Source organism: Strix uralensis, chromosome 4 (genome assembly GCF_047716275.1).
Source record: "Strix uralensis isolate ZFMK-TIS-50842 chromosome 4, bStrUra1, whole genome shotgun sequence".
In the NCBI taxonomy this organism is placed as follows: Eukaryota; Metazoa; Chordata; class Aves; order Strigiformes; family Strigidae; genus Strix; species Strix uralensis.
Genome location: NC_133975.1, coordinates 128,685,099 through 128,704,473, shown reverse-complemented (window position 1 = coordinate 128,704,473; position 19,375 = coordinate 128,685,099). Strand labels below are relative to the sequence as shown.

Here is a 19,375-nt window from a genome sequence, read left to right as displayed (position 1 = left end):
TATCTTTAGGGCTTTATCCATACTTTTTAAGAGCATTAACCTTACTGGTGAAATTACATGGCAAGCTCTTAATTAAAATGCAATTTCTTGAAGAGGGCTCATCTTAGACAAACTTTTTCTAGCATCACAGTAAGAGCAGGTTATTTTTCACTTGCAAAAGATCATTGTAACTCAAGCTTATCAGCTATTACAGCTACAGTGCAAATAAAAGTCCAGCCCATAGCTGCGGAAAGTCCACAGTGTTGGAAAACAAACAGAAAAGTAAGCCTCTGTTTAGAGTAGATTCGAGTGTGGAAATCCACAGTTTGACTGTGACAAAGGAACTGATAACATAGTTAAGGCCAGTTTATCATAAGGAAGTGCATGAAGTTCTTCAAAATTTTTTCCAGAGGAGAGACAGTTATAAAAGCACTTGTGAGACATATTAGACACAGAAATGGAAATCACATCCTCACCGAATCAGAAATAAACTTGGGACAGCAAAACTAAGCCCAGCAAGACTATGATACCCTGTTCTGTATTAAGCCATTGCCCATACTGGGTATTTCTATCAAGGACAGAGGTAGCTGTTGGCCTGGGTTACGCGTAAGTCATCTAACAGCAACCTCTAGTGGCTCCGGGAGTTTCCTGACAGATCTGTCCTGTCTTCAGCAGGAAACAAGGGGAGAACTCAAGACAAACCCCAAAACAGCACCAAAGTCCTGTGCTGGAAAAAAAACTTGCTTCCAGGGAATCCTGGGAGGTACCAGAACAGCCAAGGGATAATCTTTACACTGTTCCTAGTCACATCACCGCTCTGAGCATGACACCTTTGTGCAAAGGGAGCCTTGAGTTCACCTGGACATAAAAAAAAGTACAAGAACCCCACTGTATTTTCCTCAAGCCCACTTTAAAGGCAGTTCCTAACCAACATGTTTTTGTCTGGGCCAAGCAACAAACTCCCATCATCTGAGGGGACTTCAGTAATACAAGTGGGTACCATTTTCTTAATTTGATTAGTTACCCCTCCACCCACAGACTTCCTAGCTATGTACCAGCACTGTCAGGGGCCTTGAACGTCTCTGTAAAAGGAGTAACACCACCATTACACACAAGAGTTTATCCAACCGGTAGGATCAGAGGGATTCGGTATATGTCCTTTACAATCCCGGTCTTCAAAACACTGAAATCAACTCATGCTGGATTTTGTAAGCCACACTGTAGACAAAAAATATATTTTGAGTTTAAACATGAAAATACAACATTGCAGAAACTAGGTTTCAGTACACTTAAAGCTGAGGATTTTGATAAAGCCAGTTTGAGGTGTAGCAGGGGAGAAGACACAGGGTTTCTATTACAAAATACTTTTAAGTGCCACCTTAATATACATTCTATTAAAAGTACATTAATTTGGCAAATTTGTCATCTTGACAGAAGTGGTCAGAACAAGTGGATTACAAACAGCTAATCTGAAAGCAAAACAAACATTTCACAGTCTGTAGAAAGGCACCAGCACTTCTAGCATTCAAAATAGCATCATTTGCTTATTAATCCACACCCTTGCTCTGTTCCATGCATAGTAGTACAAACTCATGTATTATTCTTAGTTGCTTTATGGGCCGTGTTATGATGCTTTCTTGAAACCTTTTAGAATGGGGTAGATGCTCTCAAATGCCTCATAGATTTCAGAACGTTCTTTTGCTCCTAGAAAGACATTTAGGAAAAAATGGATTAAGAATTAACTGAGTGTTGAGAATAACTGAATGCAACTCAAACTTAATAAGATTACAAACCATGAAGAAACACAGGAGTTTAAAAGCAACTTACTATTAGTCTAAGGCAGAATTTCTATCGTACTTCTGCCACCTCACAAAGAACAATTTCTAGCTTGATTTGCTTTAAGACTAGACTAGTTTTGTTTAATCTGTGGAACCAAAACAGGAGTTAGCTACTCTTGACAGGTGCAAAACACTGGCTTTGGAAAAAAAAGCTATTGGAATAACCATGGTATTATCTGCCTGTTGATAAGGTAAGTAAAGAAATTAAGGGTATTTATTTCAACATGGGAAGCTGATCCACAGTTTAAGAACTCCCCTCCTCCAGTTCCGAGAAGCATTTTTAAGCTTTGTTAGGGCACCTGTGATTTCAAAGCCAGCCTTTTCTATCTTACTGCAAGCAAATCTTTAATACCGAGTCTTGTACGCTGTATTGCGGTAGGCAGGAATGTTCCTTGGCAGTGACACTACTCTATCATGCTAGTGCAACAAACATTAGCTACAAAAATACTGCGTTTAAATGAACTAGCAGTTGGATTAAGTGCCACTCAGGATGAATGTGTAAAACCTTTCCCTCAGAACACACTTGGATATGACTAATTCACCTACATTACAACTTTTACTTTCAAAAGTAAAGTTATTTTTAAGTTATTGTTTTGATAAGGGGAAAAAAAACCTCACAGCTCGGCAAATTCAAGTTTTGTCATTACAGTTGGGCCCAGCCTTCACAGACAAGGACTTACTTTAGTCCTTCTGGGCCCGCTGCACATGCAAGGGTATTGCAATTACAGTACCCAAAAGGGCAAGTATCAGCAAAATGGAACTGGCCAGTATGATTTTACTGGACCCAAGAAGGTGGTGGTGGGACATTGGAGGGGAAGGCATTTAAGCTTTGTACTGACTGCCCCATTCTTCAGTTAGCTGAGCTCATTCATGAGTTATGATTGTGAGAATCTCTGCCTAAGGCAGGCACTTCTCTTTTGTCTTTCACACACCTCAAAGCTGTGTTGTGAATATACATACAGCATTTGGATCCTCTGGGAACTAGTACCATTTACCTTTCAGTACATCTGAATAAAAAGTATTTTCATGAGCTTTACAAAAGAAAGCGTTAGGAACACGCACTCAGGAATTCAGCTTTTTTGACGTGGGATTTGAGGTACAGATATCTGCTGAGCACGCTTACTCAGCAAGGCTTTTGCCTCATGAGTGTTTTGCCAAACAGTCTGGGACAAGTTCTTACATCTCCACCCTTTCCTCTCATAATCCCTACTAAATGTTTTTAGTGAAGTGCTTTAAGAAGTTTGCTTCCTGTCCAAGCAATTTTAAATTGTTTACTGTGATATTCCTCTTTAAGTGACTTGAGTAGTTACTAGCACATCAACACCCTGCTGGGATTCTGTACGTTGACACATGGTATTATGCTTTGAATAAAACGAAGATACTCAAGGTTAACAACATGGAAATCTGAGACACTATACAAAGCAATATGATATTCTAGTGCAACAATACTGATATTGTTATCTGCAGAAAACACAGATAAGCAGCAGTAGGCAAGATATTAGTTTAACTAATGTTCAATTTAAAGGCTTTCTCAGAGGATGTGGTAGCACTTGATTACAGATACACAGTGGGAGACCACTTACCCGTCAGTACAACTTTTCCAGACACAAAGATAAGCAGCACTATCCTTGGTTTGACCATCCTATAAATAAGGCCAGGAAATAGTTCAGGTTCATAGCTGTTTCAAAGCAAGCAGGTAAGATTAGTAAAATGCAAATACCGTTTCAGTGCAGTATGCATAAACTGATCTTTAATTATACTAACAATAGAGTAATTAAACCCACAGATTTTAGCTAGCTAACCAGAGAAAGGCAGGTCAGGTTTTAGACATCTTCAAGAGAAACCTAGTAATCCCAGCTGGAGCTGGTAGGAGTTCTTCATGCTTACTCTTAAAGACTTCTGAGCCACTTCTGAATGATTTTCCATAGCCTTGGAACCATTATTGTAATCTTCAAACAGTACTCAAACCCTTCCTAGTTTGCAAAGAGCCCTTATCAGGAAGCATCTTGTGCAACTAAGACAAGACAACAGCCAAGTGAATCTTTAATATATATTTAGTCCTCAAATTAAATGCAAAATATTAAACGCAGTGCTAAAAAACACAACTGAATTTTGATTTTGTCAGTGCCAAAATCTTCATCCTTTCCTCAGTGATGGCAATAACCAGTTCTGAACAAGCCAATCCTGAAGGCACAGCATGCCCATCACTCAACTACGGGTTTACTTTAAATTGCTGGCTAATAGACATCCAGACAGAAAGAACCAAAGCGATATCACAGAAACACTATATTTTCAGTTCTGTATTTTGCAGCTGCTGTATGGCTTCAGGTCTGAAGGTTAGAAACCTTATCCTTGCAGAGAGGCAGCTGGTTTGACAGGAGTTAAGAGGTCTGCTTAGTATTAAAGGCTCACAATGGAGCAAGGGCATAGACCAGGTTCAAGTAGCTTAAGAGCTGCTCCAATTAAACCTGAAGTATTTAATCAAGACTTGTTATTTTCCTATTGATATGGTTCTACAGTGAAGAAAAATACCCACTAAGGTTTGATACTGCACTTGGCAATAACGGGAGAATAGGAAAATTGTGATCACCAACACTGCTCAGATTAATGAAAATGGTGCACATTGCTGACATGCAGCAACACTGAAGATTGTGTCAGCAATATTCACGGTCAAAGAAAGCTTTTACAAAACCAGAGCCTCTTTATTAACCAACTAGGCAAAGAACTCAGGAGCTTCTTGCAGTTCCTCAGCCCTTCATCTTAACCAGATCTAACGTGCATCCAATTTACCCCAGAGTGACCGAACACTTGTCTAGTGTGCACGCACTTGCAACGTTTCTAAAGCTGGTGTTTATGGTGTCCCTGCAAGGAGAAAGCAGTGAACACCACACAGGAAGGCAATTTAGAAGAGCCCTTCACTGCTGAATTGTGTCAGTCAGTGTTTCAAGCACTGGAAGCTTTACCGCTAGCTGTGGTACGTCATCCTGGCAATCAAGATAAACCTTACTATCTTTATTGTAACACATGGCATCTACAGCCATTTCATGCTTCCTGAACCAGCAAGCAAGTCTTTTTGCTCACTAAAAGACACGTTTGATATTCAGTATCCAGTTAATTATTACTCTCTTTTGCCATGCTTGTACAGCTTCAGAATTTGAGTCTGTTCGCAGCTTACAAAGACACTGCTCCAAGTTGCACGGGGTTGTAACTCTGACTTCCACATACCTGCTGAACTGCTGGTGAGTGAGAACCAAGCCTTCCAGCCGGATGGGGAACCTCACGTCACAGCTCCCAACCATATTCTGTATCTTGAAGTCCAGGAACTTGGCAGGGAACCCGAGCTTCTGTACCACACGCGCGTACTTCCTGGCTGCGAGCCGTGATTGCTCTTCACTGAAGGCAGAGCAGAAGGGGAAAGCAGCTTCAATTAGTACTTTCTTCTGCTCTCAAGATGGAAGTCAGTTTAGAGCCACCACCGTGCTAATCTGTGCTCTGGGAAAAGGTACGCTACTGCTCAAAATAGCAAGCTTCTATCCCCAGAACCACTTCAGTGAGTTAAAAGGAATAAGGCACTTTGTCATTCACTTTCCTGTGGTCTGTTTGAACACACTGGAGCACGTTGCATTGCCCAGGAGTTCCCCTCTTCAGAGGTTTCTTTCTCAGTTCCTTACAACAGCTTCTCAGAGCTGATCCAAGAGGTAGACTGCAGCCACCAGTACAATCATCTAGCTAGTTTGGGATGGTGGTAGGGGTTGGAGAAGAGTTCTGTAAGTTAATGCATTATCCCACTGACAGTTTAGGGACATAAAAAACCAAGGCAGCTGATGAACTTGAGGAAAAGAGCTTCCAAGTACAAAAATAACCTCTGCTTTTCTCCAATTCCCATTTTCTCTAGAGGCAGATGTGTTGACTAGTGAACACAGACACTGAAGAGAGACTTGACAGACACAAGTTATGTCCTAACTCACTTTAAAGTCAGTGAGAAATGCAAATAATCCCTTAACAATTCCTGGGCATTTTAGCAGCTTTTCTGTCAATGTTTGCTCAGCTCAATCTATATTCAGGGACAGAAGCACATAGTTCAGTAATTACTAAACTGCCATCGTGAAGAAAGTTAGACATTTTTCAATATCCTTTTTTCCTTGCAATTATGACAGCCCTTTGATAGATCATTTAAACAAGGTTTTCTGTCATTTTTCATCAGAATGTAGGCATAGCTGCAAGACCAGATGTTAAAGGGAAGGAAAAACAACACAAAAAATACCTTTTTGCTCCTGTGCAGACCATTTTTCCTGAGCTGAAGATGAGGGCTGTTGTTCGTGGTTCCCTGATTCTCATAATCACAGCAGCAAACCTCTACAAATTTGAAGGGAGACCTCACACAGTGCAGCTGAAGGATTTAGCTGGTACTGTATTTCTGTTCATATTTTGTAGAATTGTCACTTTCAATGCTCAACACAGCATGCATCTACTTTGTAAAATTTATTTGATCACCCTGAAGTTATTTCCCATCCCTCTAGGAACAGGGGGCTTAAGACAACAGTCACAGGACCACTGCCTTGTCCCTTACATTTTGTTGAGCAGTCTGGAGTCACTTATAGAAAGCTCATTATTCCCAGCCCATTATTTCTACTGTCTAGGCTACTTGCTATAAGTATCATGTAATACCAGTTTGACTCCAGTAATTCTCTTCAGCCAAGAGTTTCAGGGCAGGTCTTTCCTCCCCCCAGTGAGGGCTGCTTGAGCCATTTCAGCTGGAGGTAGATGGACACAGGTGGGAGGGTTAATCAATCCCCTTTCTTAAATAGTTTAGTAACATCTCATTGTTGGGGCTTTTTTCAAAGAAAAAAAAAAATCTCCTTGTGGTGCCCTGTATTTCTTTTCATTTAACAGGCCCAAGTTGCAGATTTTTATGACTTTCCCTTGTGGATCAAGACAGCGCTATTTAGAAAAAGTACAAAGCTTATGGTGAATTTGTATATTAGAATCCATCAGCACCGAGAAAGGGAATGGAGGGTAAAGCTTTGGGTCCTTAACATTTACCTTTGGGTTATACTCTGCATTTCTGGCACGCAGAGCTATGTTCTTCAGATCTAGTTTACAAGCCAAGTTTACAGTTGACACTATATTCCTGAGGAATGAGAGGAATTTTCTTAGTGCAAAAACAAGCCACTGCAGAGCCAACCCCCAACATTATTAGCTTAATGTGAAGTCACACTCCAATTAATAATTGCCATCAAATTATTTCCTGCCTACCTCTTTCCCACTCTAGCATTAAGCTACTTTTGGCAAAACTTAAGTAATTCAATACCAAAATTACAGTTTCTGAGCTATAACAAGGTATGAAAGTATTAGTCCCTGAATACTAAGTTTGTGTGTCTTCCAATAACTACATCACTGAAGCGTTATAGCTTTGAATTGAACCATTACTGAGTGTTTAGAGTTACTACAGCACTCTTAAGGTAGGTAAGGGTATGTTGTTCTCTACAGGTATAAGCTACTCCACACTGGACAGGACCTTTTAATGAGGCCAGAATTTCTCACACTTCTTTTCATGCCCCTTCCTTTCCCTTGCTCAGTTCAGACTGTTTCTGCTCTCAGAAAAGCAGACTGGCATCTTTAAACCACTGGAGTCTGCTGTCATCTTTAACATTCTCCTTGCTGGAAGAAATCCTCCTTTTCAAGTATTTTTGTCTTTTCTTCCTGCAAACTGAAGTACCTAACAGTACATACTAGATATAAATAATTTCTATCAAAAACTTCTCCCGTGGAGAGACTTCATCTTTTGTCTCCCAGAAGAGACTTTTCCCCCTTAACAAGCCAGAGGCATTTCAGATACTCACCCAGCATGTTTATCAAGTCCACTCTCCCCTGTTTTCCTAAGCTGCATATTGCTCTGTGCCATTTCCATTTTTATACTGCACCGATCAGCACAGCATCCAGTTGTCTTCTCATACTGTCAGTTCACTCGCTCCATATCTCCTCAGAGGACTAACCATCCCCCTAGTTTTTTTGAGGAGGCTTATTTAAGACAAACCCACACTTGCTACATTCTCTGAGAAGTCAGAGCAGTACCTTGCAGTTTAAGCCAAACTACGACTATTACATATGCCAGATATATAATACTACATAAACTTACTGTAACTGGGGAACTATGCCAGAGCTTTCTGATGCAGGTGTCACTGGGGTCATTGGAGCCATTGGTGTCAGAGGAGGACACACACCAGATGCTTCAGTTGCTTGAGATGCATCTGGATAGGCCAAGCTGCTTTCATCCGTGAGGATACTGCTGTCCTCATTTGATGTTGACCCATCAAGCTCTTTTTGCATTTCATGACCATCTTCAAATAGATTTTGTTCTTTGTTATCTTGGGTAATATCTGGAAGAAAGCTGAGATCCACAGAGGAGAAGTCTGTAGGAAGCTCTTTGGGCTGGTTAAATTGAGAACCGAACAACACATCTTCAGTTGTTTGAATTGGAAGGTCTACATCATAAGGGCTCATGGGAGTAAACAGCTGAGGACTAGTTGAGAGGTCATCCTTGAATTAAAAAAAAAGTATCATTAAGGATCTTGTATTAAAACATTTACTTTAGTCAGGAGACTAATCTTCATTCAATTAGGAAGTTGAAATAATTTTTGCCCATACATATTGTAGCAAAGAAGAATCTTAAGATTTGAAGCGTGTCTGGATTTTTATATGCTGCTAGCCAAGCAGACTTCTATAGCAGAGAGATATATTTTCCTGCCACATTTCAAAGGCAGTCTAGAGTACTCCTGTACCACCACAAACTGAGAATCACTCTATACCTGCAGCAGCGACTGGAGGTACAGTGTTGGCACTGTGCCCTTCACAGCCGTTGTTGTGCCTCAGTTATGCACAAAACCAACATAATTGCTCACGAGTTTTTCCAAGGAAGACAGCTGGCATTTTCTGGCTGGCTTCAACTCCCATTCAGTATATTACTGTTTCCTCTCCGTGCTACCAGGGGACAGTGTTGTGTTGGATTTGTGCAACAGAGGGCAGCAGCTCACAGAATCACGAGCAGTTTATTCTTTCAGCTGCTGGAGGTCACCGACTAATTTAAGCGAGTCGCAATCAGCAAAGCCAGCATCTTTTCCCAGATCAAGCATACAACATATCTGGAAGCAAGTTCTTGCATACTAATGCCCTCCTTTATCAGCTGTTTATTATTAAAAGCTATTTAAAAGGCATCATAATATTGAGGAGGCAAGAGTTTAGGAGAGGATTTCTTCCCTTCTCCATTAGGGCATAAGCCTTTAGTTAGTGAAAAGCTTCTTTCAAGAAGGTGGTTTCTGCCAATACCCACAGCAAGTGACAGCTTGGACTAGATGATCCATACAGGAGGTTTTGTGTTCATTTAGGCTTTTTTGGGCTTGAGAGCCAAAATGACTTGAAAAGTCCTAGCACAAATCAGAAGAGGGAACAGTGCACAAGACGGAGGCCCTTGAGTTGGCAGCAACTGCCCGAGCTCCAGCAGGAGCAGGGTTTCCAGATCAATGCTTTTCAGCCTTGAGCTAGTGCTGCTCTGTGTGCTGTGCTAATCAGCTCGCTTAGCAACACAACCATGTACATGGGGAGATCTCTGCGCCTACTTTGCAGTAGACACTTGAAAAACTCTTACTAAGTGACAAATCCTCCCAGAAAACTCTTACTAGCTTGAATACAGATGTAATCAGGTCAAGCTCTGAAAGCATCATGAACACCTAGGTTCAAAACTGTGTCTAAAACCAAGCCCTATATGAGATCAGTTAGGGCAGAGTGCTACTGAGTAAGACTAGGTACTCCTTAACCCCTCAGCTCTTCGGGAAACTGGATCCAAGAGCACTATCTGAGAATTAAGAGGTCAGATACCAATAAAATATACTATGGAATAACTAAAATCTGTTTTAAATAGATATTTTTCAAGTTTGCCACAGGGGAAGGAAGGCACAGTCTCTGCAAGACCTCCAGTGGACTGAGGCTTATCTGTACAGGAGCTAATTAGGAAAGTTTTGTATTAACTGCGATGCAGAGAAAATGGTACAAAAAAAGCCTCATCACTGCAAACCTGGAGGACTACTCACACATCATACTAAGTGGCATCAGAGAATGTGATAAATATAACAGTCAAAAAAACCCCACCCCACAGTTTGTGGTATAGCTTAAAGAAAAGGAGCTGATGGAGAAATGAGTGGTGTATGAGGCTGGAAGTATTAAACAGCTGTAAAACAAGTTTAAAAAAAGTGTATAGAGTAGGTAGAAACAGAAAGCAAATCTTCCTTTCTCAGCAGGTTTCCATATAACTGGTCTGGGAAAAAGCCCATATAGGGTTAAGTGCTGGGGAGGATTGCTTTCTTGTTAGACAGATGCTCAGAGGCTGTGAAAGGGGGCACAAGACCATGTTTATATTGGGCTGGCTGCCAAGGGTTATTGCTATAGACTCTAGGTTAATTAACTTCACTTGAAGGCCCCATCAAGTACATAGCTTTGGACATCTCCCAGCAGCTCCAGGAAGATTTCACACATAGATCCTGTCTGAGATCACTAAGTTTGGGGCAGCTTGAGGGGAAAGAGCCATTTTCACTTCCACTGCAGGAATCTCTGCAACCCAGGTACACGTAAATCAAATCCAGCTGCTTTAAACAACAGCCTTGGGTTGGTTTTATTTTTTTTCATCTGCAGTGATATCTCACACATCTGCTATTATCAAGTATCCCAGCAAGTCTGAAATAGAAAAAGCTCAGTAACATTTGTAAAACCCTGGTTATACCTCACTACTTTATAGGGCCATATTCGGAGGGCTTTACTGACTGCTGCTAGGAGGTCTCTGCATTTAAACAGCCTGTGTTAAGCCCTTTTCTGAGCTGAAAAGTAGTTTACAACAGAATACGAGTAAAGAAGTTGTGTTCCCTGGGTGAAGACGATGCTCAGCTGTGGAGTCCAGCCCTCTCCTAGTCCCTCACCCTGTTACCTCTGCAGTCACCTGAGACCAGGACAGCTATTCCAAACACCAAACCAAAAACATTTCTGCAAACATTTACCAACCAGCACGAAGAGATCTGAGCCTCCCACCCCAGCACACAGGCTGGTCCTCACAAGCACCACCCCACAGCAAGAGTTTAAACGCAGCAGCATTCTTCTTACAGCAGATGAGAACGACCCCCACCCATCAGAGAGCCCCCCCAAAGGCTTCTCCATGCTCCCAACAGCTCTGGACGGTTATAGCTCGCTACTCCCCTATGCAAGGCTGGGCTGGCGATGGCGGCCAGGCTGGCCCGGGCCAAGGAGGAGCCCCACAGGGCGGCCGAGCCCAGCTAAGCCCGACCCAGACAGGAGCGCAGTGATGGCGCCTCAGTTGAGGTGCAGGCGAGAGACTCTTTCAGCGCAGCGTTGGTGGTATAGTGGTGAGCATAGCTGCCTTCCAAGCAGTTGACCCGGGTTCGATTCCCGGCCAACGCAGCTTATTTCTTGCTATTTTTATTTTTTTTTTTCCCCTCCCGTACTTACCTGCCCGTCGCAGCGCTCCAGGTACCGCTCCAGCAGCGAGCTACCGTCCATGGGCGCAACCACCCGCCCCCAGACCCCCCAACACCACCCCCGGGCCCAGCTTTAAGCCCGAGGGACGGTACTGGGGGCAGGGAGAGGAGCCAGCACAGCTGATTTTAAATACACGGTCCCTCCCGGCTGTGATTTTTTCACCCCCATCAAGCAGCCTTTGAGCCTTTCACCTGCCCTTGACAGGGCTGCCCGCAAGGTCTTGCTCCATCGGGTGGAATGGCTAAAGAAATCTGGGTGCTCTCATGTGCTTTATATAAGCTTACAAACACAACCTGCTCTTGAGCCTGATCCCCTCTGTGTGGGGGAGATAAATGGGGGTCAGCGCTGCAGCTTAGATCTTACAAAGATAGTGTGTCACTTGTAGCTGATGGTTTTCAGCGACCAAGTGTAATATGCCCTTAATTTCTCCCACCTGCCTCATCAACTGCGATAAGGCACACCTGGTCCTTTGAGATGAGCCCCAGTCTAAAATCATAAACCTCAAACTCAAGGCATTGCAATGAAATGGCCTATTCTCAGCTGGGCTAGCCTTGCTAATGCTGCTTAGGGGGAGGAAGCCATTACTCCTTACATTCACTGCTGACCTCCCCTTGCTGCTATTTTCCCCACTTGTGTCTCTGTTTCTGTCCCCTGCGAGTGATGGTTGAAGGCCATTTCCTTTTCAAAAGACTCACGTGTGGAGAGTCCAGGCATGAGGCAGCATGTTCCCAGGAGGGAGTTTGTGTTGTGCCTCACTGATTGATGCTGCGGGAGTCTCGCGCTGCCGACGCAGCTCAGCTTGGGCGCTGCTTGACTCGACGCCAGCGGTTGCTGTCTGACTTGTTCCTGCTCTCCTGTCCTGTCGCTGCGTGGTGATGGATGGATGGGTTTCTGTGAACATGCAGCTGGGGACACATCCCTGTCTGGGCTGGTGGATGCACTGACTGCCATGATCAATGCTCTGCTAGACAGGCCTTTGCGTTTTGCTGTGAGATTTGCTTGCAGCTAGCTGAGCTGAAGAAACCCTGTGGAAGAAGATGTCAAAGCCTAGGCATGAAACATGTCTTTGGGAGGTGCTGCTAGGCTCTTCTCGCTGCCTCAGAGGTGTGAAGGATATTAGATTTGTATCCTTTATCCGTGGGGCAGAATGTACGTGGCTGACCAGCATCCTTCCCTCCTCAGCACAGCCTGCTGGGCTGGTTTCGTGGTATTTCTGGGACTCACCTTGCCCCAGCACTTCACAGGTGCCAAATCCCCCTGGCCCCAGAAAAATCCAGCCTCAAGCAGGTTGATATACATCACACAGCCCATCCCTGAGCACCCAGGAGGCAAGTTGAGCAGCAGAGCAAGTAGAGAGAGGACTCTCTTCGAGATTGCACCTTGAATTACGGAGGCTGGTGGAGCTAGCTCAGACCAGTTCAGGATGATTAAAACTAAACCGTCCCATTTAGTGCTCGCAGGTGATTGGGGTGGTGGCAGACAGCTCCATGGCCTCAGCTGCTTTTGCCAGCACAATGGGATGGGGCGTGGAGGGCAGGGGGCCCTGTTCCCACCAGCAGCAGCAAGCACAGCCCTCACAGCCTCCTTCATGACAGCGTGGGCCTGCGTTGCCCACAGGAGTGATTGAATTCATGGCAGGGATTGTGCTGAATTTGTTTTGTCCTCGCAGTGACATCTCATGGGGACAGGAGATTGGCGCTCCCCCACTGTGTGAACACTACTGCTGTGCTGAAGTTGGGAAGCTGGAGTGTTTCCCTGGTGTGGTCCTGTCTGTAGCGTTGCAGCTGTAGCGCTATGAGTTTCCTCAACTAATTAATCCTTTGTTGCACTGCAGAACCCCCTGGAGATGAGCTATGTTCATCCTGCAGCTCCCGGGGACTGGTTTGTCTGCATTTTGTGAACCTGAGATGGAGAGGTCAAACCGTGGTGTTTAAGTGAGAGAGGCTACATCAGAGATGAACATAAAATACAAATCCTTTAATATTGGTGTTGCTTCTTGCCTTGGATTGCATCCTGCAAATGGCATGGGCACCAGTGGGCAGCGATGTGATTTTGGTTAAGTCATGTTTGGTGCCTCTTCTGTTAAATGGGTATAAAATTATTTACTCATCGTGAGGTGGAGAAGAAAGGAAGATGTTTAGAAAGCTGAGAGATCATCAGACGAATTAAGAGTCACATTGTGTGGGCGATTCAAGCTCTCAGGATTGCTTTGATGTAGGGGAAGAATTTTCTGGGTGCTGCCCAAGGGAGGGAAGGCATGGCTGTGACTTGGGAGGGCTCTGTGCTCACATCCTCCTCCTCAAGGCTGGGCATCCACTCGTGGTGCCCAGCATCTGGGAGGCCCAGCCAGTGGGGTGCTCAGTGATGAGGAGCCCCACTGAGTGGAGGCCCAGGTAGTGGGAAGTCCAGAGAGTGATGATCCAGCGAATAGGAGTCCCTGGGCTTCCCCCTCCCTGAGTCTTCCAGTCTTTGGGTCTCCCATTCTTAGTCATGAGAGGCATCATCCTCTCTCGGCTGCGAGGTAGTGTTCTCCCTTCTTCAGCAGGAGACTCTGACCCTGTCATCAGTTGGACAGATGTTAATTTAAAATGTATTAATAGGAACTCATGAGACTTACCTGCTCGGTTTCTGATCATCCAGGTCAAATAACATTAGAAAGGGCAACTATTCTTCCCAGCCCAACTTAAAAAAGATTATTTCTGTCTCAAGCTGCCTTCTTTTTTTTTTCCCCTTTCTTTTTTCATTTTTTTATTCTTTGGAAAGCAGCAGCTGCCCAGAGCCAGGCCAAGGTGACTCATGAGCAGGACTGCTCCGAGCAGGGAGGGAGCCGCACACCCTCCTGCACGCTGGAGGCAGCCATTACACACATCCCTGAGCGGCAGGAGCCAGTTACGGGGTGATGAATCATCTGAAGTGCACAGTTACTGTAATGATGAATTGTCATGAGTCTTAATTAGCAAATTGGTTAATTTTACTTAGAAAGTTGATGATTAGTACAACAATAAGTGCTTTGTGCATTCTTTGTAAGAGTCATTCAGTATCGTTCTTCCTTGGATAACTAATTGGAGAAGACTTCCACAGAGCTTCTACTAGCATTCCTGTATCGGTCTCTTAAACATTTCTGTAGCAGACATTCCTGCATTACCTGGATGCTGTAATCTGGTTATGGAATGGGACTAATCACAGGAGACTTCCAAAAACCTGGAAGGGACAAGGAGCAAGTCAGTAAGGAAGCTCTGCCTGTTTTATTCATTAGTGCTCTCAATAGCTGCCTTCTATTCTAGCATGCCGTAAATGCCTTGCTGCTTGCTTTGAAGTTGGTTAATCTGGTTTGGCTTTATCTTATCTTTTTCAGAAGCCAGTTTGAGAATTAAAAGCTCATGACTGACAACGTTCTGCTTTCTGCCCTCCTGAGGTTTATGCTAAACTTTTATAGCTGTAATTGTCTCAGAAGAGTGTAGCTTGTCTTAGGTTTAGCTTGCATCTCCTGGTAGCCTCGCTGCCTGCAGCGTTAAAACCCTGCCTTTGGAGGAGGTGGAAGAGCAACTGAGAGCAGGATTGTGTTCCAAAAAAAGAGCAAGATATTATGCACAAAGTTCCTCCGAATGCAGCACCTTCCGATTACCCCAGGACTCTACGCTTCTCTACCAACAGCAGAATCCAAGTCTTGGTGATTCTTTCTGTTTGGTTTAGCCCTGTTTTGGTCCCTGCGTCTTGATTCCCTTCTTGCCAGGGATGTAAACAGAGTGAGGTGCTGAGGAGGACCCCAAAGAGGGATCAGAGAGAGGAGCAGGTGAGCTACAGCGAGGTTGGCGGGGTCTGTGGGAGTGAAGGACCTGCATGGAGCTGGCAAGCCTCTCGAGAAGCAGCTGCAGCCCAAAAGGCAACTCAGGGGTAGATGCTGGAGTGCCTTCGGTCTGACAAGTGTGACCATTGCTCTCTCATACTTATTTGTCCTGTAATACTCCATTCTAGACCTGATCAATGCTTGTCAGTGTCAGTAGATACTGGATTTATTCCCAGGGAAGGAAAGAAGCCACCATGACTACTCACTGAGTAATAGTGCGTAATTTGACTTTTAATTGTGAATTATTAAGTGTATCATCATAAGGTTATGCTGGTGTAAATACGAACAGAATCAGATCCATTAGATTTGATATTTGGTTCTAACCTGCCCCTGTGTAAATCAGGAGTAACCCTCTTAACAGAAGTGAGGTTACAATGGTTTGAAATTGGGTCAGAATCCTGTTTGATTTTCCAGGTTTACTGGGTGATGGGAAGACGGGCTGTAACTTCTCATTTACCCCCTAGTGCCAAGTGTCCCTCCCCATATTGGATGATGCAGCCCAAGTCACACAGTGGTAGGGCTGCCTCTTCTTTGTCCCAGTTAAACTGGGGCTCTCTTATTCCCTGTAAGGGACAGTACTGGGGGATTTGGTACTCTTTGCAAACATTAGTGGGCTCTCAGCATTTGACTGCTAATGCATGCGCCTTCCATGCTTGCTGGCAGAGACCAGCGTGGGTCAATGCTCAGCGTGCATTGACTTCTGGACCAGGAAAGAGAGTCACTTCTGTCAGATAGAAAAGGGGTAAACTGGCTAGAAAAGAGCATTTTTTCTGGCTTATACAGCACTATTATGTGTAATGAAGACACTAACTGCCCCCATGTCAGAGAATTGCTGAGAACCAGACCCAGAGAAGATTGCCAAATCCTCCACTGAATGCCAGAGGAAGCACTGTAAGTAAAAACCATCTGTCTCAACTGAAAGGCTGAATGGTGACTTTAAACTGTACAGTTAATTTCATTTAATTTTCCTATCTGTGCAAAGCAACAAAGTGATTAAACGAAGGCATTCTGTATGTTGTTTGCATAGAAATCCACTTGTCTTGGCCCAGCCGCGCTCTTAAGCCTTGTACTGCGGTGTGGGGGAGAGCACATTAGTCTATTTTTACTTTTCATTCTGTGTTGCATTTAAAATATGGCCAGAAAAGGGGGAGGCGGGGGGGGCTTTAAACATTGGCTGCCACCTTAATTGCAACCTAGCAATTAATGGCTACGGGCTTTCTTGGACAGCTCCTCCATGAATGTCACACATAAATATAACTGGCACCTGGGTTCAGAAGTATTCTTCCGTGCTTTTTGTTAAGTCATCTTTCTAATTTTTGTGCCAAATGGTCTGTCTAAATTGAATTGCATTTAAATGAGGTGAGTGTGCGATGGATCATCTGACTGCTGCTGTTTCCCTCCAAGTTTTGTGACAAATCGCTCTAATGCAAATGTCGTGTCTCATACCTTGAACTTCCTGCTGCAATTAAATACTTTAAGCCTTAGCTGGAAAAAACAATACACTAATAGCACTTATGCGCGTTTGCACAGAAAAGCAGAGAGTTGTGCGTATAGCAGATGCTAACAGACCTCTATTAATTTAGTTTGCAGAGGTTGCAGTAACATTGAAGACATGAGCAATGACATTAGCACATCTAGGACCTTCAGTGAAAGCTCTTCAGGAATCTGAGCATATCCTGTGATGCCTTCACTGCTGTGTCAGCTGCCTAACACCACCACTAGAGTATTTACTAGCTTATTGTATAGGGGAGGACAATGAAATACTATGCAAATACAATGAGCCAAGGAAGGGTGCTGACCAGTCACTGAAATCCCCGTAAAACTTAGTCTTGTCTGAGTGATCAGCAAGATGTAATGACTGACACTGCAATGAGTCTGCAGGGTGCACAGCTTGGCGATTAGTCAGTTCTCATTACCTCTTTCTCCAATTAACGGCAAGCAAATCGCCGCTTCTGAGTCAACGAGGACCTCAGGAGAAACTAGACTTCCCCAAAATGCTGCCAGATGTCAGCAGAAGCTCCAATCCCCCCGCCTTGACCTTTTTGTATTTTTAACACACATAATTAACTGTTAACAGTCATGTTTCTGTCACTCTAGCCCTTCGCCCATCATCTGCCAATAAAGGCAGTTAGCTTAGCCGAGACGAAGGAGTCCGTGCCCAGCTCTGCCATCGTGTGCTCCTGCGCTTCATCTCATTTCCACACTCATCCCAGCCAAGCAGGAATCCAGCCTGAGATCCCTTTCGGTACAGTCTCATCCCTCCATTTGGACCTTCCTCACTCCCTCTTGCTGCCTTTGCAGTTTCTGTTAATAAGTTTTCCCTTGAACAGTTTATGTCACTAAACTATGGACATCATGCTTTCTTACACCTTAGCTTTTATGGTTAGTGTGTAGAAGTGGAATATGAGGTAATTTTCCCCATACAATCCAAGATACTTTTATGGAATGTTTTTACATATTTTTGGTGTCTGCAGGCTGTGGAAGAAGCTAACTTGTCACAGTGCCCTTCCTTATGAAGGTCTAATTTTTTTCCACTTTCTGTTTCTTCAGTTCACTTATCTGCGACTTGTCAGAAATAATTAAATGCTGTGATTGCTTTGGCCTCCCTTCAATGGGCATTTACTCAACTCATAAATCCAAGAGTAGCTCCCCTGGGCTGTATTTCCACTCAGATCTTTTGAGAGGGTTTGGGTAGAGTTGCTAAGGTACACTCAGCAATGCTTTGAGGAAAATAAGAAACCCAGATGGGCCTGTGTTTGGGAGGGTCCTAAGTTGGCTGTTTCCTAAAACCCAAAGCGTGTTGCTCAGATCCATTAGGTTTTGCCTGTTAACATTAAAAATGCTCACATTTATCCCCAGGTATTTTTACAGTTCCCTTTACTCTCAGATTGGCATGGGCAATGCTGCTATCCAAAATAAATGAAGTGTGTGAAGACAGACAGTTTAAAGGTGTTGAGGAATGCAGCTGTTTCAGACCTCTTACATCTCACTCAACTCTCACCTAATTTGTTAATGGGTATGCTTTTCCCTGTAGGACAATAATGCTTTTCTCTGTGTCGTTTTATAAAGGACCTTCTAAACCTCCTTTTGTCCCTTTGGGTAAAATCAGTTGAATTGGCTTATTTTCTGGTGCCTTTCTATTTTCCCTAGAGAATCTGAGTTGGTTCTTAACCCTTTCTGTCCTCCAGGCCTTATGGACGGTATGATGGAAACCCCTAGACGTCTTATGAATCTAGACACAACACGGGCAGATGGTAGGTTCACTAGAGAGAGGCTTGTCACTGTCTAAAAAGGTTGGATACATGGGTGAAGAGAAGAATATTTGCTCATTCTAAGTACGAGGAGCTAAAATAACAACTCACAGAGGGATGTACGGTGAGTTTGTTGACACCGCTGGGAGTTGTCGCTGGATCTCCTGGGGCACTGGCGATCCTTACGCTGTTTGCAGAACGTCTCCTTGGACCCAAGGATTTGCAGGCATTTCCAAGTCTTCAGCCACCCTTGGGACACCGGTGCGTGTCACCACCAGTGGTGACAAACCGGGGACTGGAGAACAAAGATCCCCTCTGGTGTGACACTCATTACACCAGGCAGGCGACTGCATCCCTTGGGTAGCCGCAGACAAAATACTTTAATATTAGCTTACTCTGTGGTGGCATGAACAGCTGGGATGGTTCCTGTGCTCTTTGATTTATCCAGACAAGCTACGAGCATGTTTGCTGCACATTTCCTTAGAAGTTTGTCACAACCTGACACATGCCGTTCCCGTGATGCCTCGCAGAGCTCAATCAATGTCCTTCCCCAGCTGCGGGAGGAAAACATGCTGAGCCAGCCTTGCAGACTGCTTCAGCAGTGGGATACCTTATCCTCATCCTGAAAGAGCCCTTGGAGCAGAAGGTCTGTCTGACTTTCCCTTTCTTTTTTCCCCCCATCTATCATTGCATGTTGTTTCTCTTTGCTACCCATCCTGCTACATTTCAGGTGAGTTACAGGTCTGTGTAGGAGGGGCATTGCGTTGGTGTTGCAAAAACATGTTTTTTTGCAAAGGAAAATATCTTCATTCCATAGGTATTGATGAAGAAGAGTATTAATTTAAAACCTGCTATAGACTAATGTAGAACAGCATAAATAACAACTGGGTACTATGAATGATGAATGGGAGAAAGGATTT

The 19,375-nt window shown here is 44.0% G+C and overlaps 1 protein-coding gene and 1 non-coding gene across 2 annotated transcripts; one reads left to right on the top strand and one right to left on the bottom strand.

Moving 5' to 3' along the window:
- Positions 1-1,552: 1,552 nt before the first annotated feature.
- On the bottom strand, positions 1,553-11,378 carry TBPL2 (TATA-box binding protein like 2). The gene is made up of 7 exons (XM_074865259.1): positions 11,330-11,378; positions 7,957-8,365; positions 6,861-6,948; positions 6,082-6,173; positions 5,043-5,210; positions 3,401-3,495; positions 1,553-1,683 (listed from the first exon to the last, which is right to left on the bottom strand). The coding sequence occupies exons 1-7, from the start codon at positions 11,376-11,378 to the stop codon at positions 1,604-1,606; spliced, it is 981 nt and encodes a 326-aa protein (XP_074721360.1). The 3' UTR covers positions 1,553-1,603.
- On the top strand, positions 11,208-11,279 carry TRNAG-UCC (transfer RNA glycine (anticodon UCC)). The gene has a single exon. It is a non-coding gene; the product is annotated as a tRNA-Gly (tRNA).
- Positions 11,379-19,375: the final 7,997 nt, after the last annotated feature.

Excerpts from the sequence above, each read along its gene's own strand:
- TBPL2 (XM_074865259.1), bottom strand. The coding sequence starts at position 11,378 with ATGGACGGTAGCTCGCTGCTGGAGCGGTACCTGGAGCGCTGCGACGGG. Across the intron at positions 6,949-7,956 it reads GGCATAGTTCCCCAGTTACA|GAATATAGTGTCAACTGTAA; the intron begins GTAAGTTTATGT and ends CTCATTCCTCAG. Across the intron at positions 3,496-5,042 it reads ACTCACCAGCAGTTCAGCAG|CTATGAACCTGAACTATTTC; the intron begins GTATGTGGAAGT and ends GCTTTGAAACAG.